This window comes from Tursiops truncatus, chromosome 9 (genome assembly GCF_011762595.2).
Source record: "Tursiops truncatus isolate mTurTru1 chromosome 9, mTurTru1.mat.Y, whole genome shotgun sequence".
In the NCBI taxonomy this organism is placed as follows: Eukaryota; Metazoa; Chordata; class Mammalia; order Artiodactyla; family Delphinidae; genus Tursiops; species Tursiops truncatus.
In genome coordinates, this window is record NC_047042.1 from 46,380,784 (window position 1) to 46,406,269 (window position 25,486).

The 25,486-nt window shown below is 40.3% G+C and overlaps 1 protein-coding gene across 3 annotated transcripts in view; it reads left to right on the top strand.

Moving 5' to 3' along the window:
- Positions 1-25,486, top strand: part of SLC25A13 (solute carrier family 25 member 13) — a 203,131-nt gene that overhangs the window by 64,544 nt on the left and 113,101 nt on the right. For all 3 annotated transcript variants that reach the window (XM_019927669.2, XM_019927678.3, XM_019927685.3), the window contains one exon: positions 25,257-25,372. In XM_019927669.2, the coding sequence (XP_019783228.1) occupies positions 25,257-25,372 (116 nt within the window). The remainder of the gene's footprint in view (positions 1-25,256; positions 25,373-25,486) is intronic.

The following is a 25,486-nucleotide window of genomic DNA, read 5'->3' on the forward strand; positions in this document are numbered from 1 at the left end:
GATTTTTGAATCCTGATACTAGCAGATTTGCAGAAGTTTATTGGGTTGAAAAGAAAAGAAATTTTTTTAAAAAGCCAATTTTTTTCTGCTATTCCACTCAAATTTTTTTTTTTTTTTTTTTTTTTTTTCGGTACGTGGGCCTCTCACTGTTGTGGCCTCTCCCATTGCAGGGCACAGGCTCCAGATGCGCAGGCTCAGCGGCCATGGCTCATGGGCCCAGCCGCTCCGCGGCATGTGGGATCTTCCTGGACCAGGGCACAAACCCGTGTCCCTTGCATCAGCAGGCGGACTCTTAACCACTGCGCCACCAGGGAAGCCCTTCCACTCAAATTTTAAATTGAGTTTTACATTGTTTCTTTTTTTTAATTTTTTTTTTTATACAGTAGGTTCTTATTAGTCATCAATTTCATACACATCAGTGTATACATGTCAATACCAATTGCCCAATTCATTACACACACACACACACACACACACACACACACCCGCCGCTTCCCCCCTTGGTATCCATACGTTTGTTCTCTACATCTGTGTCTCAATTTCTGCCCTGCAAACTGGTTCATCTGTACCATTTTTCTAGGTTCCACATACATGCATTAATATACGATATTTGTTTTTCTCTTTCTGACTTACTTCACTCTGTATGACAGTCTCTAGATCCATCCACGTCTCAACAAATGACCCAATTTCATTCCTTTTTATGGCTGAGTAATATTCCATTGTCTATATTTACCACATCTTCTTTATCCATTCATCTGTCGATGGGCATTTAGGTTGCTTCCATGACCTGGCTATTGTAAATAGTGCTACAATGAACATTGGGGTGCATGTGTCTTTTTGAATTACGGTTTTCTCTGGGTATATGCCCAATAGTGGGATTGCTGGATCATATGGTAATTCTATTTTTAGTTTTTTAAGGAACCTCCATAATGGCTGTATCAATTTACATTCCCATAATGTTCTCCATAATGGCTGTATCAATTTACATTCCCACCAACAGTGCAAGAGGGTTCCCTTTTCTCCACACCCTATCCAGCATTTGTTGTTTGTAGATTTTCTGATGATGCCCATTCTAACTGGTGTGAGGTGATACCTCACTGTATTATTGATTTGCATTTCTCTAATAATTAGTGATGTTGAGCAGCTTTTCATGTGCTTCTTGGCCACCTGTATGTATTCTTTGGAGAAATGTCTATTTAGGTCTTCTGCCCATTTTTGGATTGGGTTGTTTGTTTTTTTAATACTGAGACTGCATGAGCTGTTTATGCATTTTGGAGATTAATCCTTTGTCCATTGATTCGTTTGCAAATATTTTCTCCCATTCTGAGGGTTGTCTTTTCATCTTGTTTATGGTTTCCTTTGCTGTGCAAAAGCTTTGAAGTTTCATTAGGTCCCATTTGTTTATTTTTGTTTTTATTTCCATTACTCTAGGAGGTGGATCAAAAAAGATCTTGCTGTGATTTATGTCAAAGAGTGTCCTTCCTATGTTTTCCTCTAAGAGGTTTATAGTGTCCAGTGTTACATTTAGGTCTCGAATCCATTTTGAGTTCATTTTTGTGTGTGGTGTTAGGGAATGTTCTAATTTCATTCTTTTACATGTAGCTGTCCAGTTTTCCCAGCACCACTTATTCAAGAGGCTATCTTTTCTCCATTGCATATCCTTGCCTCCTTTGCCATAGAGTAGTTGACCATATGTGCGTGGGTTTATCTCAGAGCTTTCTATCTTGTTCCATTGAGCTATATTTCTGTTTTTGTGCCAGTAACATATTGTCTTGATTACTGTAGCTCTGTAGTATAGGCTGAAGTCAGGGAGTCTGATTCTTCCAGCTCAGCTTTTTTCCCTCAAGACTGCATTGACTATTCAGGGTCTTTTGTGTCTCCATACAAATTTTAAGATTTTTTGTTCTAGTTCTGTAAAAAATGCCATTGGTAATTTGTTAAGGATTGCATTGAATCTGTACATTGCTTTGGGTAGTATAGTCATTTTCACAATATTGATTCTTCGAATCCAAGAACATGGTATATCTCTCCATCTGTTGGTATCATCTTTAATTTCTTTCATCAGTGTCTTATAGTTTTCTGCATACAGGTACTTTGTCTCCCTAGGTAGGTTTATTCCTAGGTATTTTATTCTTTTTGTTGCAGTGGAAAATGTGAGTGTTTCCTTAATTTCTCTTTCAGATTTTTCATCAGTAGTATATAGGAATGCAAGAGATTTCTGTGCATTAATTTTGTATCCTGCAACTTTACCAAATTCATTGATTAGCTCTAGTAGTTTTCTGGTGGCATCTTTAGGATTCTCTATGTATAGTATCATGTCATCTGCAAGCAGTGACAGTTTTACTTCTTCTTTTCCAATTTGTATTCCTTTTATTTCTTTTGCTTCTCTGATTGCCATGGCTAGAACTTCCAAAACTATGTTGAATATTAGTGGTGAGAGTGGACATGCTTGTCTTGTTCCTGATCTTAAAGGAAATGCTTTCAATTTTTCACCATTGAGAATGATGTTTGCTTTGTCATATATGGCCTTTATTATGTTGAGGTAGGTTCCCTCTCTGCCCACTTTCTGGAGAGTTTTTATCATAAATGGGTGTTGAATTTTGTCAGAAGCTTTTTCTGCATCTGTTGAGATGATCATGTGGTTTTTTTCCTTCAATTTGTTAATATGGTGTATCACATTTATTGATTTGCATGTATTGAAGAATCCTTGCTCCCTGAGATAAATCCCACTTGATCATGGAGTATGATCCTTTTAATGTGTTATTGGATTCTGTTTGTATTTTGTTTAGGATCTTTGCATCTATATTCATCAGTTATATTCTGTAATTTAATTTTTTTGTAGTATCTTTGTCTGGTTTTGGTATCAGGATGATGGTGGCCTCATAGAATGAGTTTGGGAGTGTTCCTTCCTCCACAATTTTTTGGAAGAGTTTGAGAAGGATGAGTGTTAGCTCTTCTCTAAATGTTTGATAGAATTCACCTGTGAAGCCATCTGGTCCTGGACTTTTGTTTGTTGGAAGATTTTTAATCACAGTTTCAATTTTATTACATGTGGTTGGTCTGTTCATATTTTCTGTTTCTTCCTGGTTCAGTCTTCGAAGGTTTATACCTTTCTAAGAATTTGTCCATTTCTTCCAGGTTGTCCGTTTTACTGGCATAGAGTTGTTTGTAGTAGTCTCTTAGGATGCTTTGTATTTCTGCTGTGTCTGTTGTAAGTTCTCCTTTTTCATTTTATTGATTTGAGTCCTCTTCCTCTTTTTTTTGATGAGTCTGGCTAATGGTTTATCAATTTTGTTTATCTTCTCAAAGAACCAGCTTTTAGTTTTATTGACCTTTGCTATTCTTTTCTTTGTTTCTGTTTATTTCTGCTCTGATCTTTATGCTTTCTTTCCTTATGCTAACTTTGGGTTTTGTTTTTTGTTCTTTCTGTAGTTCCTTTAGGTGTAATGTTAGATTGTTTATTTGAGATTTTTCTTGTTTCTTGAGGTAGCCTTGTATAGCTATCAACTTCCCTCTTAGAAGTGCATTTGCTGCTTCCCATAGGTTTTGGATTGTCATGTTTTCATTGTCATTTGTCTCTAGGTATTTTTTGATTTCCTCTTTGATTTCTTCAGTGATCTCTTGGTTATTTAGTAACGTAGTGTCTAGCCTCCATGTGTTTATGTTTTTTATGTTTTTTTCCCCTGTAATACATTTCTAATCTCACAGCGTTTTGGCCAGAAAAGATGCTTGATATGATTTCAAGTTTCTTAAATTTACTGAGGCTTGATTTGTGACCCAAGATGTGATCTATGCTGGAGAGTGTTCCCTGCGCACTTGAGAAGAAAGTGTTATCTGCTGTTTTTGGATGGAATGTCCTATAAGTATCGATTAAATCTATCTGGTCTATTGTGTCATTTAAAGCTTCTGTTTCCTTATTTATTTTCATTCTGGATGACCTGTCCATTGGTGTAAGTGAGGTGTTAAAGTCCCCCACTATTATTGTGTTACTGTCGATTTCCTCTTTTATAGCTGTTAGCAGTTGCCTTATGTATTGAGGTGCTCCTGTGTTGGGTGCATGTATATTTATAATTGTTATATCTTCTTGGATTGATCCCGTCATCATTATGTAGTGTCCTTTCTTGTCTCTTGTAACATTCTTTATTTTACAGTCTGTTTTATGTGATATAAGTATTGCTACTCCAGCTTTCTTTTGATTTCCATTGGCATGGAATATCTTTTTCCATCCCCTCACTTTCAGTCTGTATGTGTCCCTAGGTCTGAAGTGTGGGCCTCTTGTAGACAGCATATATATGGGTCTTGAAAAACAAGTACCCATTCAGCAAGCCTGTGTCTTTTGGTTGGAGCATTTAATCCATTCATGTTTAAGGTAATTATCGATATGTGTGTTTCTATTACCATTTCCTTAATTGTTTTGGGTTTGTTTTTGTAGGTCCTTTTCTTCTCTTGTGTTTCCCACGTAGAGAAGTTCCTTTAGCATCTGCTGTAGAGTTGGTTTGGTGGTGCTGAATTCTCTTAGCTTTTGCTTGTCTGTAAAGCTTTTGATTTCTCCATCGAATCTGAATGAGATCCTTAATGGGTAGAGTAATCTTGGTTGTAGGTTCTTCCCTTTCATCACTTTAAGTATATCATGCCACTCCCTTCTGGCCTGTAGAGTTTCTGCTGAGAAATGAGCTGTTTAACCTTATGGGAGTTCCCTTGTATGTTATTTGTTGTTTTTCCCTTGTTTTCAATAATTTTTCTTTCTCTTTAATTTTTGCCAATTTGATTATTATGTGTCTCAGCCTGTTTCTCCTTGGGTTTATCCTGTATCGGACTCTCTGCACTTCCTGGACTTGGGTGGCTATTTCCTTTCCCATGTTAGGGAAGTTTTCGACTATAACCTCTTCAAATATTTTCTTGGGTCCTTTCTCTCTCTTCTCCTTCTAGGACTCCTATAATGTGAATGTTGTTGCGTTTAATGTTGTCTCAGAGGTCTCTTAGGCTGTCTTCATTTCTTTTTATTCTTTTTTCTTTATTCTATTCTTTATTCTGTTCACCATTCTGTCTTCCAGGTCACTTATCCATTCCTCTGCCTCAGTTATTCTACTATTGATTCCTTCTAGTGTATTTTTCATTTCAGTTGTTGTGTTATTCATTTCTGTTTGTTTGTTCTTGAATTCTTCTAGGTCTTTGTTAAACATTTCTTGCATCTTCTTGATCTTTGCCTCCATTCTTTTTCCAAGGTCCTGGATCATCTTCACTATCATTATTCTGAATTCTTTCCTGGAAGGTTGCCTATCTCCACTTCATTTACTTGTTTTTCTGGGGTTTTATCTTGTTCCTTCATCTGGTACATAGCCTTCTGCCTGTTCATCTTGTCTGTCTTTCTGTGAATGTGGGTTTTGTTCCACAGGCTGAAGGACTGTAGTTCCTCTTGCTGCTGCTGTCTGCCCTCTGGTGGATGAGGCTATATAAGAGGCTTGTGCAAGTTTCCTGATGAGAGGGACCGGTGTTGGGTAGAGCTGGCTTTTGCTCTGGTGGGCAGAGCTCAGTATAACTTTAATCCATTTGACTGCTGATGAGTGGGGCTGGGTTCCCTCCCTGTTGGTTGTTTGGCCTGCGGCAACCAGACACTAGAGCCTGCAGGCTCTTTGGTGGGGCTAATGGCGGACTCTGGGAGGGCTCATGCCAAGGAGTACTTCCCAGAACTTCTGCTGCCAGTGTCCTTGTCCTCAGGGTGAGCCACAGCCCCCCACCTCTTCTGCAGGTCACCCTCCAACGCTAGCAGGTAGGTCTGGTTCAGTCTCTCCTGGGGTCACTGCTCTTTCCCCTGGGTCCTGATTCACACACTACTTTGTGTGTGCCCTCCAAGTGTGGTGTCTCTGTTTCCCCCAGTCCTGTCAGAGTCCTGCAGTCGAATCCCGCTAGGCTTCAAGGTCTGATTCTCTAGGAATTCCTCCTCCCGTTGCCGGACCCCCAGGTTCAGAAGCCTGACGTGGGGCTGAGAACCTTCACTCCAGTGGGTGGACTTCTGTGCTATAAGTGTTCTCCAGTCTGTGAGTCACCCACCCAGCAGTTATGGGATTTGATTTTATTATGATTGCGCCCCTCCTGTCGTCTCGTTTTGGCTTTTCCTTTGTCTTTGGTTGTGGGGTATCTTTTTTGGTGAGTTCAAGTGTCTTCCTGTCAATTATTGTTCAGCAGTTAGTTGTGATTCTGGTGTTCTCGCAAGAAGGAGTGAGAGCACATCCTTCTACTCCACCATCTTGGTTTAGGCTCCTCTCAACCCATGTTGTTGAAGGGTCAACTGTATAAAGGGATGAGGAGGAAAGGGAGGGGAGTTGGGGGTGGGGAGAGAGGGAGAGATTTATTAGGAGGAATTGGCTCATGCAATTATGGAGGCTGAGACCTCTCACTGTCCACCATGTACAAGCTGGAGACCCAGGCAAGTCAGTAGTGTAGTTCATTCTGAATCTGAAAACTTCCATGCCCTCTTCAGGCACACCACCCTCCCAGCCCTGTCATGTGCTCACCAACCTAGAAGCTGCCTGAACCCTGTACTTTTGAAATTTTTATGGAGGCCTCATGATCAGTTATTTAACTGCATATCTAACCCCTCCCCCTTTTAAAAATTGGAGTATAGTTGCTTTACAGTGTTGCGCTAGTTTCTGCTCTACAGCAAAGTGAATCAGCCACATGTATACATATATCCCCTTTTCCTTGGATTTCCTTCACATACAGGTCACCACAAAGCATTGAGTAGAGTTCCCTGTGCTATACAGTCTGTTCTCATTAGTTATCTGTTTTATACATAGTAGTGTATATATCTCAATCCCAATCTCCCAATCCATCCCACCCCCCCATTTCCCCCCTTGGTATCCATACGTTTATCCTCTACGTCTGTGTGTCTATTTCTGCTTTGCAAATAAGTTCATCTATACCATACTTCTAGATTCCACATATGTGCGTTAATATACAACATTTGTTTTTCTCTTTCTGACCTCACTCTGTATGACAGTCTCTAGGTCCATCCATGTCTCTACAAATGACCCAGTTTTGTTCCTTTTTATGGATGAGTAATATTTAGTACATCTTCTTTATCCATTCCTCTGTTGATGGACATTTAGGTTGCTTCCATGTCCTGGCTATTGTAAATAGTGCTGCAGTCAACATTGGGGTGCATATATCTTTTCAAATTATGGTTTTCTCTGGGTATATGCCCAGGAGTGGGATTCTTGGGTCATATGGTAGTTCTATTTTTAGTTTTTTAAGGAACTGCCATACTGTTCTCCACAGTGGCTGTATCAATTTACATTCCTGCCAACAGTGCAAGAGGGTTCTCTTTTCTCCACACCCTCTCCAGCATTTATTGTTTGTTGATTTTTTGATGCTGGCCATTCTGACTGGTGTGAGATAATACCTCATGTAGTTTTGATTTGCATTTCTCTAGTACTTAGTAAACATCTTTTCATGTGTTTGTTGGCCATCTGTATGTCTTCTTTGAAGACCTGTCTATTTAGGTCTTCCACCCATTTTCTGATTGGATTTTTTTTTTGTTATTGAGCTACATGAGCTGTTTGTATATTTCGGAAGATTAATCCCTTGTCAGTTGCTTTGTTTGCAATATTTTCTCCCATTCTCAGGGTTGTCTTTTCTTCTTGTTTATGGTTTCTTTTGCTATGCAAAAACTTTTAAGTTTCTTTTTTTAAAATAAATTTATTTATTCAATTTATTTTTGGCTGCATTGGGTCTTCGTTGCTGCACGTGGGCTTTCTCTAGTTGCGGTGAACGGGGGCTACTCTCTTCATTGTGGTGCGCAGCCTTCTCACTGCGGTGGCTTCTTGTTGCAGCGCATGGGCTCTAGGCACGTGGGCTTCAGTAGTTGTAGCATGCAGGCTCAGTAGTTGTGGCGCATGGGCTTAGTTGCTTTGCGGCATGTGGGATCTTCCTGGACCAGGGCTCAAACCTGTGTCCTCTGCATTAGTAGGCAGATTCTTAACCACTGAGCCACCAGGGAAGCCCTGCTTTTAAGTTTCATTAGGTCCCGTTTATTTTTGTTTTTATTTTCATTACTCTAGGAGGTGGGTCAAAAAAGACCTTGCTGCAATTTATCTCAAAGAGTGCTCTGCCTATGTTTTCCTCTTAAGAGCTTTATAGTGTCCGGCCTTACATTTAGGTCTTTAATCCATTTTGAGTTTACTTTTGTGTGTGGTGGTAGGGAGTGTTCTAATTTCATTCTTTCACATGTAGCTGTACACTAACAACAAAGATCACGAAGAGAGATTAAGGAAACAATCCCATTTACCATTGCAACAAAAAGAATAAAATAACTAGGAATAAACCTACCTAAAGAGGCAAAAGACCTGTACTCAGAAAACTATAAGATGCTGATGAAAGAAATCAAAGGCAACACAAACAGATGGAGAGATATACCATGTTCTTGGATAGGAGGAATCAACATTGTGAAAATGGCTATACTACCTTTTCCCCTTTCTAGAGAATAGGGGATGCCCTGAAAATTTCAAGCTTCTAATCATTCCTTGGCCTTTGTGGTAACCAGTTCCCATCCAGGAGTCCACCAAGAGATGCTTAGTAGAAGACTCATCAGATTGATTTCTAACATAGAGTCCATGTTCAACCTACACCAGAAAAGTTGGCAATGAACCAGCTGCTGGTAAAGATGATTAAAAGGGGAAGCAGGATAGCAAGTGTACATACTACTGTAGTTCTGCTTCATTTTATTTTTATTTATTTTTAAATATTTGTTTTATTTATTTATTTTCCTTAATTTTTTGGCTGCATCGGGTCTTAGTTGCGGCACTCGGGATCTTTTCATTGCGGCGTTGGCTCTTCGTTGTGGCGTACAGGTTCCTCTCTAGTTGTCACGCGCAGGGTTCAGAGTGCTCGGGCTCGGTAGTTGCAGCGTGCAGGCTCTCTAGTTGAGGCACGTGGGCTCAGTTAGTTGTGGCTCGCGGCATGTGGGATCTTAGTTCCCCGTCCAGGGATCGAACCCACGTCCCCTGCATTGGAAGGTGGATTCTTTACCACTGGACCACCAGGGAAGTCCCTGCTTCATTTGAATTTTCTCTGCAAGTTCATCTAAATGTACATTTTCAAAAAGAAAACTATATTAAATGAGCAAAAAGAAAAAAGGGAAAATATTAAAAGTGTCACTAATTCACCCTGTAACGGTGCAAATTCAGGCTCAGCACAGCTGGTGATTGGCACATGGCCCCCAGGTGGCTAGTTCTGTGGATTCATTCCTGGTGAATAATTGAACTCCCAATAAAGTGACTCTTCATTTTACATGATTTAGGTCTTTTGATTCCATTTGTAGCATTATGGAGGGATGTTACTCTGTATCTGGAAGGTGACCACTTCTTACCACCTTTGCTGAGAGGCATGACCATCCCTCGCTGAGATTATTGTAATGGCCTCTTAACAAGTCTCCCTGCGTCTATTCTTGCTTCCCTGCAGTCTGTTCAGCACAGCAGCCAGAGTGATCCTATTAAGACCTAAGTTGGGTCGTGTTACTCTCTGGCTCACACTCTTTTATGGCTCCCCATGTCACTCCAAGTAAAAGCCAAAGTCCTTACTGTGGCCAGCAAGACCTTACTGTGCCCACTCTCTCCTTCCCTCACCCTTCTACTTCATCTCCTACAATTCCTCTCCCCACTTAGTCTGTTCCAGCCCCAGTGGCCTTCTTGCTGCACCGTGAACACACCATGCTCAGTCTCACCGCAATGCCTGCGCACTTCCTCTTCCCCCAAGAAGTAGGTCTTCGTGCTGATGACAGCTTCTTAGGAAGGCTTTACCTGAACGTGCTGTTTTAAATTGTACCCCCAACATGCCTTTCTCCTTATAGGGCAGTGTATCTCATGGTGGTTATCTGGTCACATAAGGATTTTATTAATTGGTTTATTGTCTCCCCCTCTGCCTTCTCACACACACTTGGCTGAAGCTTCAGGAAGGCAGGGATTTTTGTCTATTTGGCTCACTGCTGAACCTGCAGATCCTAGACAGTGCGGCTGGCACACAGGAGCACTCTGTATTTAGTAAATGAATTTGAATGGATTGGACACATAAAGTGCTATGAGTGTGGGAGGTATGATTATCAAGCTGATAGGGGGATGGAATTCTCAGGCTGTCTTCTGGTTCCATATTGAAATTCAACATATTAAAACACCTGGTTTTCATTTTTTCCTAGGAACTCTATGACATTTTATGCCATCTCTCTCTGTAACAGGTGCTGAAACTTTTAGCTAATCTTTTTTCTTATCCTGTTTTCACGTTTATCCTCTCCAAATAGGCTGGTACCACAGTAGTCTGGGGTCATTCTTGTTTTTGTAAAATTACTGTGAGCGATTCTTTGTATTGAGAAAAACACCCATATGATTAGGTTCTTGATCCTTTTGAGACTCCTGCCCCTCCCCTTCAGCACCCTGTGAAGGCCAAAGAGTTGGCTAGCTGGGGACCGTTTGTCTCTGCCTCTCTCTTCCCTGCTTATGGTCTGGTGAGTCACAGCTTTCTTCAGCAGAGTCGAATAAATGCAGCCACGTCTCTCCTCTTTTAATAGATTTTAGTTCACACCATTCTTCCAGTTATTAACTTAGAATACAATTTTTACAAATTCACTAAGGGGGTTGCATTTCCATCTAGGGAAAACCTCCCTTGAAAGTACCTGGGATTCGCTGAACATGGAAAACCTCTTTTTGTGGCTTTATGATTTCCTGATTAATGCTTTCTTCTAGAGTTTTGTTTTGTTTTTTAGTTTAAATCAGGAAATAAAAGTTACCAATTAAGGAAAAAGCATTAAAATACTGATGTTGCTTTTCCACAATTAGCAGTAATTGTACCTAGAAAAAGCAAAAGAGTCTCAAAAGTCTTGTAGCTGAATTTGCTTTTGCAAAAATATAAAAGTACTCCCAACAGTTTCTAATTTTGATTATTATTATTTTTTTACAATTGCTCTTCTGTGTTGTAATTGCCTGCTTAAAAAAAACTTGCTATTATTATGAGACCTTTATAAATAGGACTTGTTAATGAATGCAGAGATAGTATAGAATAGGATGGGGCAACATATTGGACAGAAAATTTTTCTTGCCTTTTTTTTTGGAATTTATATAGGTTCTTCCAGAGAGTAAAATAAACTATAAACCTAAGTAGAGCAGGCTTACATAGCTATAATAAATGCTTTTGGTTATTTTAATGAGAATCTACGTTCATGGGTGGCCTGTGTTAATAGGTGTATTTATTGTGTTTTGTTAGTGATTATTTGTATAGCAAAACATAATTAAATATGAAAAACTTACATTTTTCTTTACCAGATCTTGTGCCAATTCTTAAGTGAATTATGTTCATGTAGTAAAATTTAAATTAATCTGTATCGAGGATAGGGGTGGAAATAGCATTCTGTTTATTGTAGGTATTGGGTAAAATCCAGAACTACTACTTAATCAGAATATTGTAAGCAGAAAACGCTTTTTGTGTCAATTCTCATTAGTAATGTTTCTTAAGTTTTTAGGCTACTTTTCTCAGCAATGACAGTTTATACAATTTAGTTTTAATTTTTAAGTTTCATTTGAAATCCTAGAGTGTCTTAGATAATCATTTAGAACATGAATCGTTATAGAGGCATCAGAGATGTGACTGAATCTGTACTGATCCCAGTATATCTTGAACATATTTTGCTTAAAGATTTACCTGTGCTATCAGTTTGTTTCTCATGATTTACCTCATTTCAGAGCAGAATGTTGAAACCAAAATGGGGTATACATTTAATATCAAATAACTTTTTCCTTGCCAACCACACCTCAGCCCCTGGACTGAACATAGTGTTTGAGGTTTTATTCAGTTATGTGAGTATTTGTGGAGCAGTGGGAGGTGTAAGCATGGCACCTGAGGCTAAGTCATTCCATTTTGTGTGGCCATTTCTTCCTCATTTTGAATTAGGAAACAGATGTGGGAAGGAGAAAAAAGATCCCAGTTCATCATCATAGTTCTTTCTGGTACCTCAAGCCTCACAACTAAGAACTTATTTGTTCTTGGCCGAGCTGTCTCTTTACTCTTAGGTTGACTGAGGACAGCTTTGGGGCTGCCTTCTGAACCTTACTTGATCAGTACCCCCAGCCCCACTTCCAGCGTTTTGGAGCCTGCCTTTCTCCTTTTCTGGGAAAGGTGAGAAAGCACGTTAGAGATGGCCGTGCCATTTGATGATTCATTTTCTTTCTGCATGTGTCCTTTAAAATTAACATTGCAGGGGCTTCCCTGGTGGCACAGTGGTTGAGAGTCCGCCTGCCGATGCAGGGGTCACGGGTTCGTGCCCCGGACCGGGAGGATCCCACATGCCGCAGAGCGGCTGGGCCCATGAGCCATGGCCGCTGAGCCTGCGCGTCCGGAGCCTGTGCTCCGCAGCGGGAGAGGCCACAACAGTGAGAGGCCCGCGTACCGCAAAAAAAAATTAACATTGCAGATTTAGAGGCCCTTTGTGATGCAGGTGATAGAGGACAAGTTGTTACTGTTTACAGGCTGAGAGATTAGGCTTACATGGAGTTGTGATGTGTCTCAGAAAATCGTAATTCCATGGTTTAGGAGCGATAATCTGCTTGGGAATGTGGGTGGGGAGGAGGAGACTCGAAGCATTGAGACTATGTTTGTGGGGCCAAGTACATTGTTTTTCTTAGACAAGGATGCGTATTTGGGGCGGCATTGGATGGAGGGCTGATGGAGATTATTGGGGACAGCTGCCATTCTTCATGCAGGCATTGCTCTAGAACATGCTGTATAAACTGCATATTACCACTTCTAAACTATAGAACACATCAGTAAATTTTTAAATTTAAAATATTTTAGATAGTGCATGATTTATCCCATACTTTTTCTTTCTTACTATGTGCCTTGATTTTAAGGATCTTATTCTTTAAATTAATTTTGTTACCGAACTTGAGTGCTTTCTCTCTCCTTGTTAGAAATGAGAGTAAAAGTATTTGATGGTCTGAGATGGAATTGATGCAGTTATTTTACAACTTTGAGTAAATTTAAGGTAAAATTTAGAAACCTAAGCCTTCTTTGCTTGCACTGAAATATTATGACTATATAGATGAGAAGTGTTGCCCCTGAAACTTGGTCTGAGTTCTCTTGTTAATATAAGAGAGATTTCTGCAAATTCAATTTGGAATCAACACGTAGGCACTTTTAAGATTTCTTTCTCATGGTCTTAAATACAGAAAACCATAATCTATTTTAAGCTTCTTATAAATGAGGGAGCACTTGTTTACATGTGTAAAATGACTCTATCTAAGTAGTGTATTGAAGTTCATGTTCATGTTTGCTATTTAATGACACCTAATGATATTCAACGAAGGGTTATGCTAAACCAAAGAGAAAATGTGTTACCCAGGCAACTGCCTCAGGCAGACTAGAGATTCAGGCATATGGCTCTGTAGTATACATTATTTCAGCATTTTTAAGCGTAAAGAACCACACATGTAATTGACTGTGAAAAATTACTGCTCAGTTACTGTATTGTATGGTCATAATAGAAGTAAATGAATACGTCATTGTTATTGGAACAAGTCTGTTGGGAACCACTTGTAGACTCTACTATTTAAGAAGCAAAAATACAATAAGAAGAAAATAGCTGGTTTAATTAACATGTAAAATTGGGTTAATTTGAATTCAGCTGGCACAGCAGATATTAATGTTGGCTTTTTTTGTGTGCGTGTGATATTCTGGCTTAAGCCTATGTACTTCTGTTTCTTTTGGCCACACCATAAATAATTTTATTTAAAAAAATATGATAAAGGCTATTTCAGTCATTGAATTTTTGCTTGCTAAGGGCTTATGTTCTGATCACATCAAAAAAGGTTTTTGCGTGTATCCATAATGTAAGTTTTATAAGTGAAAGAAAATGTTAAAATATTTGAGTATCTGATAATGTTTTTTCAAAGGGCAATCAGTGAAACTTGATTTCATGTATTTTTTAAAAATTTAGTTTACTGCTTTTTAGTCAGAGTGCCTAGCTGGACAGTTACTGCATTGGCAGATGCGAGACAGTAGCACATTTGCTCTTGTCACTTTTTGTGTGTCTGTGCTTATTTAGATGCTTCTTACTTGTTTCCGAATATCATTTTAATCATCGTCACCTTGCTTCAGAGTTTCAGAAAAATGCATTGAGAAAGGCATTGTGTTCCGATTACAAAATGATTTAACTCAATCAATTTTTTGTGTTTTAAAATGCCATTTGGGCAAAGAACACCCATAGATAGTACGGGCCTGCGAAGGTTGTTCCTTGAGCTGTCTACTGTGCCGTGGGTACTCACATAGTCTCTGGAGTGCAGGGCGCTTTTGTGTTTTTCGGCTTTAAACTAATCAAACTGGAGACTGAAGTCAGATATGCAAAGGGTTTGGCAGCATGTACTCGACGGGAAGCATTTAAAGTATGTAACTGGTTTCTAGTGGCAATCTAACAGCTAACCTGCTACTTTATGCAGTGATAGGCCAGTGTACGGTGGTCCTTAAAAAATGCTAGTTAACAAATTTACTTGCCTGCTGGCTTTCCAGTTACTGATTTATCGGGCTTATCTGCAGTTTATCTCCCTGTTATCCTTCTTCATTTGCCATTTTATTTATTTTCATTTTTATTTATTTATTTGTTTTTGGCTGCTCTGCACAGCATGTGGGATGTTAGTTCCCTGACCAGGGATCCCATGCCCCCGGCACTGGAAGCATGGAGTCTTAACCACGGGACTACCAGGGAAGTCCCTTTTTTAAAAATTTATTTTTATTTTTATTTTTTGGCATTTGCCATTTTAATAATGTTGAAAGCCTTCTCATCCAGCCTTGAAAGAATAAGGGAAGATCTAGGAAACCTAGATTTAAAAAAAAAAAAAAATCTACTTTGCTTACCCAAGTGGATTTTCCAGTATGGTTTATAACTACTTCTCCCTTTTTTCACCACTGGTCTTTCTCCTTTTCAACTTTTTCCCCCATTAAAGGCAATCCCCAATTTAAAATGAGTTGCTCATAGTGTTTTTAGTAACTTTGTATACATTTTATTTTTATAGTTATTATAAAATATTGGCTATATTCCTTGTGTTGTACAGTATATCTGTGTAGCTTAATTTTTACATGATAATTTGTACCTCTTAATCCCCTACCCCTATATTGCCTTTAACCCCTTCCTTGTCCCCAGTGGTAACCACTGGTTTGTTCTCTATATCTGTTGAGTCTCCTTCTTTTTTGTTATATTCACTAGTTTGTTGTATTTTTTATATTCCACATAAGTGGTATCATACAGTATTTGTCTTTATTTGTCTGATTTATTTCACTTAACATAATACCCTCCAAGTCCATCCATGTTGCTGCAAATGGCAAAATTTCATTCTTTTTTATGGCTGAGTAGTATTTCACTGTGTATGTATATTTGTGTGAGTGTGTGTGTGTGTGTGTGTGTATATCTCACCTCTTCTTTATCCATTCATCTGTTGATGGACACTTAGGTTGTTTCCGTATCTTGGCAATTGTAAATAATGCTGCTATGAACATTGGGGTGCATGTAACTTTTCGAATTAGTGTTTTCTTTTTCTTCAGATATATAACCAGGAGTGGAATTGCTGGGTCACATGGTAGTTCTATTTTTATTTTTATTTATTTATTTTTTTTGCGGTACACGGGCCTATCACTGCTGTGGCCTCTCCCGTTGCGGAGCACAGGCTCCGGACGCGCAGGCTCAGCGGCCATGGCTCACGGGCCCAGCCGCTCTGCGGCATGTGGGATCTTCCCGGACCGGGGCACGAACCCGTGTCCCCTGCATCGGCAGGCGGACTCTCAACCACTGTGCCACTAGGGAAGCCCTATTTTTAAGTTTTTGAGAAACCTCCGTACTGTTTTCCACAGTGGCTACACCAATTTACATTCCTACCGACAGAGTACACTTTTCTATTAACAAAAACCCAAGTGTTTGGATAGATCTCAAAATGCTGTTTACCCCATGATGTAATAAAGAGTATCTGTGGTACATATTACTGAACTCAATATTGATAATTATTCAGAATAGGAACAATGTAATATAAGATAGCTTTTTTTAGGTACTTTTTTACAATAATGATATATTGAAGAAATAACAGTATAGAGTCTTATGGAGATAGAGAATCTGATTTGTTTCTAGTTTTAAAAAGCCTGTGGTGGTTCTTTTCCTTGATGCAGCCTCACTCTTGTGGGGATTGTTCATGATTAAAGCTTTTCTATAACTCAAAGTTAAAAGATGGGAGGTTGGGGGAGGTGGCTGGACACAGGGACAGATTCTCCTGAAGTTCTTGGGCGGTATTATTTAACAGGGAAGGAAAGAAGCAATGGGGTGTAGAGCATGTGTAGGTGAAAGACACTTTTCAGTGTGTAACTGAGAGAGCTATTAGCAAAAGTGAAGTAGAACGGGGATGGATCATACTTGCTCGACATGTTTGATCCCGCTGATAAGGAAGAAAGTATTAGAGGTAGAAGAACACCCTGTATAAATGCCAGCAGTTGGCACAGTCCGCCTTGGGCAGCTCAAATACTGTTTGAAATGAACTGCAAAGCAGTGACCAGACAGGTAGATCTGGAAGCATGGGCATATCACTCACCGAGTTAAGCTCGTAATTACAAGAGCCTTTATATTTATCTTCTTTTGGCAATATGGGAGCAGTGATATATGCAGAGGTGGTATTTATAAGCTAAATTTATGATAACAATACAGTAAAATTGCTAATAAAATCTTTAATAGGTTTTTAAAGCCAGGCAGTAGCCTGCTTGTTTGAACAACATTCAAGCTGTCAGATTTCATTGGAGCCATTGAATTTAAATAGCCCCTTGGCGAACGCTGCAGTGAGATTTGAACCTGAATGCATGGTAGGGTTGAGGAACCCAGCTGGCCTCAGGACAGATGCACTCCTGGGAACGCCAGGCCGGTGCCGGAGCCAGGCTGGACACGGATCCTCCCTCTGACTGAAGACAGAAGAAAATGGGATTGTAGCGTGAAAAGCACTGGAGAGAGCACCTGTAAGAGATCAGGAAAGGGGGTCTGTTCCAACTTGCCCAGCAAGATCATGCTGCCCGTTAGGCAAGGGAAAACTACAACTCGAGCCTCTTTCTACCTTATTACTGATGGTTTTTAGAATATAAAATGAGGTAATAACTCATTGTCTCTTTCTAGAATGTGTTAAGAACAGTTGCGTTAAATTTACATGATTAGGGCCGTTGAGGCTTAGTTTGTTTGCTCACTGACCATCAACTGGAATATTAAATAAAATCTTTATTTATGACCTCTTTCATCATCTGCCTAAGTAGCGGTTTTTGTAACCTCAGTAACTTCGGGGCCTCAGAGTCTCTGCTTCTCTGGCGGCTGCAGGCACCAGGCATCCCAAGGGCACACATGATGTGCTCCTGGGCTTTAAAAACTGTGTGCTTTGACTTCTAGGACAAGCCCCCCAGCTCTGTCTAGAGAGCGTATCCTGGATTTGATCACTTCTGTTTTTCTCTCTCCTGCTATGACCCCGGTCCCACCAACTGCAGCCACTTCCAACTGGACTCGTGCTCCAGGGTTTCCTGAGTGTTCTTTCCAGGAGCTCACATCACCTCCCTGCATAAAACCCTCCAACATGGCTGTTTCCCATGTGTGCTTGGAATGAAATCCACACAGCCTGTATGCCCTGCACCCTCCTTCATCCCCGTCTCTCTCCCTGCCCCCCACCCCTGTACTCTCCAGCCACTCAGGTGTCTCCCTGTGCCATGGAACTTGGCAGGGTTGGCTGGTCATAGGTCCAGACCTCACACTGAGGTTTCTTCCACCAGAATACCCTTGCTCCAGATCTTCCCGTGCTTCCTCCTTTTCATCATTCAGATCTTAATACCACCCCCCAGAAGGCATTTCCTCACCATCTATGTCCATCATTCTCAAGTTTGGTTGGGTGGGAAGTTAAAAAACAACAACAACAACAAAAAAACCGGATGGTTGCTCTGATCCCTCCTCATACCCATTAAGTAGGCTCGCTGGGGCTAAGAAGCACTATCTTAATGTATTTCTCAATTTTGTCCTCCACACAGCAGTTATCTGATCTAGAACCATCTCATCTTTATGTAGGTATGTTTGAGCTCATTGTCTGCCTTCTCCACTGGAATGGAACTCCTTGAGGACATGGATTCTGTCAATCTTATTCATTTTCATAGTACCCTTAGCGCCTAGGGCATTGCCTGGCGTATGCTAAGTGCGGGGTACATATATGTTTGGGGCCCTGAACAATGAATATTTCCAGGGCATTTGGGAGGGAGATAAAAGAACTGGAAACCCCCCAAAGCTATTAAAGATGTTAAAGTCATGGAGGCCAAAACTGTTTTGATAAACTGGCCATCACAGGAGAGACCAGTTCTGTTTTTGTTTTTTTTTTTGTTTTTTTCGCTTGACATTCACACATACTTGAACCTGGGTGGTCTGGTGGTTGGAGCCCAGTTTTTGGAGTTAGATTTTACTTTCATCTCTGCCATTATTCCTGGACAGCTGTTTGGCTTCTGTTGTAACACACGGAAGAAGGTTATAAGGAGAAGTTATTTTTGTGAAGCACTCTTATGGTTAGGAACCTTAAGTAAAAGTGGTAATTGGATTTTGAGATGCTGCACTGTCTATTACCAAACTTCCTAAAGTCTAAACAGATCAGCTCCTTACGTGCAGTTGTTTAAACTTTCATAGCCACGGGAGTTGGCCTGGAGATAGGAGCCAGGCGGGAGATGAGAGGGACCACACAGGGTACAAGCCATTGCTGAGCGAGAGTAAGCAACAGCAGGGAGGAAGAGAACTGGAGCTTATCCACCTTGGATGGCCAGAGTGAGTGGGAGTCTTTCAACTGTTTGCTTCTTTTTTCAGCTCTCCCTACCCCCACCCATTTTGTTCAGTCCTTCTGCCACTACCCAAATTTAAGGTGCTTGCTGTTTTGTTTCATAGAAATTTTTATTCTCTTTCTTACTACACAAATAATTCAATATGTGTGTTATTGAAAAGATTAGAAAATGTGGACAAGCAAAAAGAAAAAACCTTAAATTTCTAGTATTTTAACTACCTGGAGATACACCCATGACTAACTCTTTGGTGTTCGTCCTTCAAACTCTTTGTGTGTGTGTATAAGATACGATTTTTGTCTATTTTTCACAAAATAGGCTTCTTTTCTACATACATTTGTGTAACTGATTTTGTACTTAATAACATGAATTTGTTTATTGCAGTTTGTAGTGGTTGGACAGTTGTCAGTGTCTGAATGATCCTTTATTTAATCAGTCATGAATTGTTGCATATTGAGGTTGTTTTCACTTGTTTCACTGTTATCAACAATGCTGCTTGAACATTCCTGTAGAGAAAAGAAAAGTTTGCACACATTCACTGATGATGTTTTAGGGTAAATTCCTGGAAGTGCGACTGTGGTGTCAAGGAGTGTGGGCGTTATCAAGACTCTTGCTGTATTGTTGGATTGTCCTCCGGAGAGTGTAGTGCCATAAACTTCTATCCCCGTGTCGTAAGGAGCCTTTCTTTCTCCTTCAGATCTTCATGATTCTTCCCTGGATTCAACCAACAATCTCCCCAACTCCAGGCTCTTCTCCCTCCAGTTCATTTAACTCTCCTCTGCCAGGTTGAAGGGTCTGAAGCCCAAATTCATCATGTCACTAAAAGTTCTAGATTTTATCTGCCATTAGGAACTCCATACCTTCCTTTGTGCTTGCCCTCCCTCCAGCACACTTGCACTTCTTGTGCCTCTTCATCTCCAGCCTTCCTTCCTTGGTTCCTGGCTCACCGTCTACTCCCCCAGACCTCCAGTTGTTTGGGGCAGAAATTGCCCTTTTCATCTATGTGTTCCCAGCACTGGCCTGTGCTCAGCACATAGAGCAGGTGCTGAATTGGAGTCAATGGCCTTTCCTTTCCCCACCTGCCATCTCTACTTGATCATCTCCCCTCTTTTACAAGACTGATGTTACATGACCACATGGTCACATCTTCCCTCTGATGTCACGTGTTCCTAATTTCACAGACTTTCTCCATCTCCTCCTTTTTCTCAATATAACAATAATCTTTCCCTCCTCTGAATTCATGGAGTAATTTATCTCCAGTTCTCTTATATTACCTACCATTTTTTCTATAATATCATAATTTTCCGTCTATATTCTCTGTTATAAGTCTTTCCAGGCTGAGAGCTTTCCCTTGCAAAGTTGAGAAGGGGCGGGGAAGGAAGCCTACAGTTATGCTAATGTAAAAAGCACTGACATCATTTTGGTATGTATCCTAGTATCTTCCTCTGTCCATAGTAGACATGTAATCTTACATCATCCTAAGCATAATGTCCAGAGGCACTCCACTTTTAATCCTTTCCTTCTTGGCTCAGTATGTGACTGCAGTATGTACTGCTGTAGCTGTTTTACCGAGACTTTAAAGGACTTGTAACATAGCTGCTGTTATAAATGTCTTTCAGAAGAACAATAGCTCTGGTGGTTTGGAGAACAAAAATGACTTGCTTAAAAAAATCTCTGCTCGTGTCAGAACCATGAAATAGAGTAGCTGGAAACCTACTCTCCCCTAATCTTTTTTTTTTTTCCACTGGTTTGTGCACTTTCTCGTAGATGTACTTTTTTTTTTTTAACATCTTTATTGGAGTATAATTGCTTTACAATGGTGTGTTAGTTTCTGCTTTATAACAAAGTGAGTCAGCTATACATATACATATATCCCCATATCTCCTTCCTCCTGCATCTCCCTCCCACCCTCCCTATCCCACCCCTCTAGGTGGCACAAAGCACTGAGCTGATCTCCCTGTGCTATGTGGCTGCTTCCCACTAGCTATCTGTTTTACATTTGGTAGTGTATGTATGTCCATGCCACTCTCTCACTTAGTCCCAGCCTACCATTCCCCCTCTCCGTGTCCTCAAGTCCATTCTCTACGTCTGCGTCTTTATTCCCGTCCTGCCCCTAGGTTCTTCAGAACCATTTTTTTTTTTTTTTTAGATTCCATATATATGCGTTAGCATACGGTATTTGTTTTTCTGTTTTTAACTTACCTCACTCTGTATGACAGACTTAAGGTCCATCCACCTCACTACAAATAACTCAGTTTTGTTTCTTTTTATGGTTGAGTAATATTCCATTGTATACATGTGCCACATCTTCTTTATCTATTCATCTGTTGATGGACACTTAGGTTGCTTCCGTGTCCTGGCTCTTGTAAATAGAGCTGCAGTGAACATTGTGGTGCTGTTTTTGAATTATGGTTTTCTCAGGGTATATGCCCAGTATTGGGATTGCTGGGTTGTATGGTAGTTCTATTTTTAGTGTTTTAAGGAACCTCCATACTGTTAGTTGCTGCAGGTGAGCATTAGTGTCATATCATGACTGTTCCTCTTAGACGCTAGATGTAGAGCTCATCAGAGTTGTGTGATTTATTTTAGAGGGCATCTAACATTGTCAAAGAAGTTTGGGAAGTTGAGGGCAGAAAAGGAACTAAGTGAGCTCACCAGCCAGGTCTGAACTTGATTAAGCTGGTATCCTTTGTTGTAACGTACGCTAATACCCATTAAATCTGCAAAGCAAGACTGGAATACTGTTTACACAAAAAATATGTATACCTATGTAAATGTTTTTAGATATCACGCTGTAAATGAATATAGTACTATATAATTATTCTGATAGCCTTCTAGTCAGATTACCTTGAAAATCCAAAATGATCTTGATGAACAGTAAAACATTATGATTTCATAGTTCATCTGTATACCTCCTACATAGATGTATAATACTTGTGTCTAACAGGATTACCAAATTACATACCTTTTTGGTATCTGTAACATGCCTAAAATACCAGAGCATTCATTGGCCAGTTACAGTTATGAAACCACAGTGACATTGCCAGAGGAGGATTTGTTCACCGATATAGATGGCCTTCAGGTTTCTCATACCATTTTGAGAGAGATGAGATTCTCTTTTTCTGGTATTTAAGCCTTCCTTTATTCAGATCATTACATTTAAGAAATGTCCTGGTTCTACATAACACGCTGTGTGATTCGCCTTAACTCACCCACCGTCTATGCAGAGATAATTTATCGATTGATACACTGGCAGCAAGTTCAGCTGATGAGTGTGTGGCTGTATGGTTGTTGGTGCTGCTCTGAGGAGGTCCTGGGGTGTGAGGAGTGGTGGCGAGAAGAAAGCAGCCAATCAGAAACACATTTCTCCTCTGTGCTGCTGCTTCAGTGGTCTGGAGCTGGGCGAGCATGCATCCCTAAGTGAAATGGTTCTGGGCGGTTTCATTCACAGCATTAAGTAGCCTTTGTTTAAAAACTCCTAGTTCTGTGTTTCCAATCTTGGCCTGTGTATTAATATTAGTTTGCTAGGGCTGTCATAACAAAGCACCACACACTAGGTGGCTTAAAGAAAAAACAAAGAATTTTATTGTCTCACAGTTCCAGAGGCTGAGATCAAGGTGTTAGCAAGGTTGCTTCCTTCTGAGGGCCTGTTCCATGCTTCTTCCCTAGCTTCATTCGGGTGGTTTGCTGGCAGTCTTCGGCATTCCTGGGTTTGTAGAAGCATCACCCTGATCTCTGCCTTCATCTTCACGTGGCGCTCTCCCCGTGTGCACGTCTGGGTCCAGATTTCTCCTTTTCATAAGGACTCTAGTCATTTTGGATTGGGTGCCCACCCTACTCCAGTAGGATCTCATCTTAACCAATTACATTTGCAACGATTGCATTCTGAGGTTAGGACTTCAACGTGGATTTTGGGGGGACATAGTTCAACCCCATATTCACCTTTTTCCTGAGGTCCACACTAGTTCTTTTGGCTTCCTGCTGGATACCATACTTCACTGTTCCATGGGTATCTCCAATTTAACACGGTTAGAATTGGTCTTACTCTCTCACAATTCCCTTCTTTTTCCTTTTTTATTTATCTTTGGTGGTGGTGTCATCATCCCACTCAATTATCTAAGTTAGAAGTCTTGGAGTAACTCTTTTCTGGCTGTCAGCCTCTGACCTCCAGTTGCTACCAAGTTTTGTCATTCCTGCCTCAGTTGTATTTCTCCACTTTTCCCCTTTCTCCAATCCTAGTGTTCCGGCTCTGGTTTAGACCCCTGCTGTCTCTAGCTGTCAGGCTGTCTCCCCACGTCTCGTCTTTCCTCTGTTAAATTCATCTTCCACAGCAGTTCCTTTTCTAAAATAAAGATATGAACCTGGTATTTATTAACCCTAAAAACCTCCAGTGACTTCTCACTGCCTGCAAAAAAAAAAAGGTCAGGATTCTATAACTGGCCTTTAAAGGCCTTTACAGGTGGCTGGCATGATAGCTCAACCACTCTTTTACTCAGCAGGACCATTAGATGCAGGGTCAGTAACACCTTTGTCCTTCTCTAAATACAGCACAGCCCTCTGTACTTAGTTCTTTCCTCAGTGTGGATCGTCCTCCCCCTACCCTTCTCTCTTCTCTCCATCCTCCCATACCGATTGGAATTCTGTCTCGGTCAAATGGGAACCAGGACACTTGGTTTTCAGGCCAAAATGCCAGAAGCCAGTTGTTTCACTGTGCATGAGCCATAACTTCTAATAGTTTTCTCAAAAGTAAAATGAGGAGGTGGAAGGAGTTGATCTCTAAGATCTTTTCAGCTTTAAAATTTGTTCTTTAAATGCCACAGATTCGTGGAGCATTCCTTAATTTCCTTAGATTTATTCCTTAATTTATTATTTATTTATTTATTCCTTAAGGAAGAATAAATCACTTCTCCTCTGTGCCCCTTGATACTTTATCTTTTACTTTTGATACTCAGCTCGTGTTCTGGCAGGGTTACATGCACGCGACTACCTCTCCTTCCCCCAGCAGGCTGTCAGCTCCTTGAGGCCAGCCGGGAACCTTCCACTCATATGTGTTTCCCTTGCCATCCCCACCTGCCCCTGGTCCTGCTCACACACACAAGATTCTCAGTGAGACAGACTCTGTAGCCGAGGAGAAAATGTTCTGGGTGAGTGTTCTTCTGTAATACGTGCCGTTCCTGAATGTTCCCCTGCGTTCGGAAGGATGTGTTTTTGGATGGTGAATGACACAGAGACCATGTAATGAACACACCAGAGTTTTCCTTTCTTTGTGGCATTATTATAATCAGGTGACATTCTGGGAAATAGCTAAGTTAACGTTGTAGCACTTACTTTCTATAAAAATGTGTTCTCTCTATAAGATTTTAAAAGTAATTAAGTGTTCTGTGAAACATGGGAAAGCACTTCTGTTTTCTTTCTCCTTCTATATCCTCGAGACTTGGACTATCCCAATGTATCATTGAAATATTTGTACATTTAAAATACAAAATAGTGGCAAAGAACGTAGTTCTAAGACAGCCTTTGTGGATTTATTTACTCCTTGGAAGTCAAAACATCTGTGGCCTGTTCTGCACCTCCTAATGGATAGATGTAATCATACCATGACCTTGCTCAGGAACTTGTATCTCTGAACGTCTGATCTCATTTCACAGTGTTCTCTTATGTACTTTTCTGTCCAGATAAAATTAGTTCCTCACATTTTCCTTGCACACTCCCTAGCTTTCTTGCACCTGCCTTTCTGCAGGCATTTCCCCTGCCTAAGGTGACCCCCTTTCTATGCCCATTACTGCATACCTGTATTTCACTAATTTTTCGAGACCCAACTCACATTCCATCTCTGCCACAAAGCTTTCTTTGGTTTCCTACCAAAATTCTGTTATCATCATCTTGGTTCCTGTCTTATGATTTGTCTTTCCTGTATAATATTCTAGACTAGTGTTATCTGTCTTACCAGACTAAAAGTACCTTGGGGTCATATTTCGTGGCCAGTTTATCTATATTCTATCCCCTGCCCCAATATCATCCTTTAGTTCAATCCTCATGTGGTCAGTGGATATCAGTAATGAATGAATCTTTGTGAACCATTTTTACATGGTGTAGGAAGGTATTAATGAATGACTGAGCTGGTCTGTTTTGTTGTTAGCAACCATATATTAATCTAAAGTGTCTAAGCTTTATTTTTAGAATTAATGTGTCACCATATCCTCAAATCTGTCGTGTCTTTTAGATTCTCTGTGTTATTTCCGTCCACTCTATGTAAAAGGAAATGCTAAGTGTTTATACATGTTTTTAGGTTTGAATTTTATTTTTTGACAGTGACGTTTTATTTTTTTCCCTTAGTGTATATTTGTGTATGCTTTTATCTTCCACAAGCTACTGACTTTATGCTTTGTGCTTGTTTTGTGTTGCAGATTAATATCCTTTCAAGAATTTGTGGCGTTTGAATCTGTCCTGTGTGCCCCAGATGCTTTGTTCGTGGTGGCCTTCCAGCTGTTTGACAAAGCTGGCAAAGGAGAAGTCACTTTTGGTAAGGGGCGTGAGTGTGTGCACACCTAAGGAAGTGCAGACCTGTGTGAGCGGTTTGGGTTTTTTTCCCAAGAATGAAGTGTATGGAAATGGTTTTAAGAAGTTAGCCTATCCC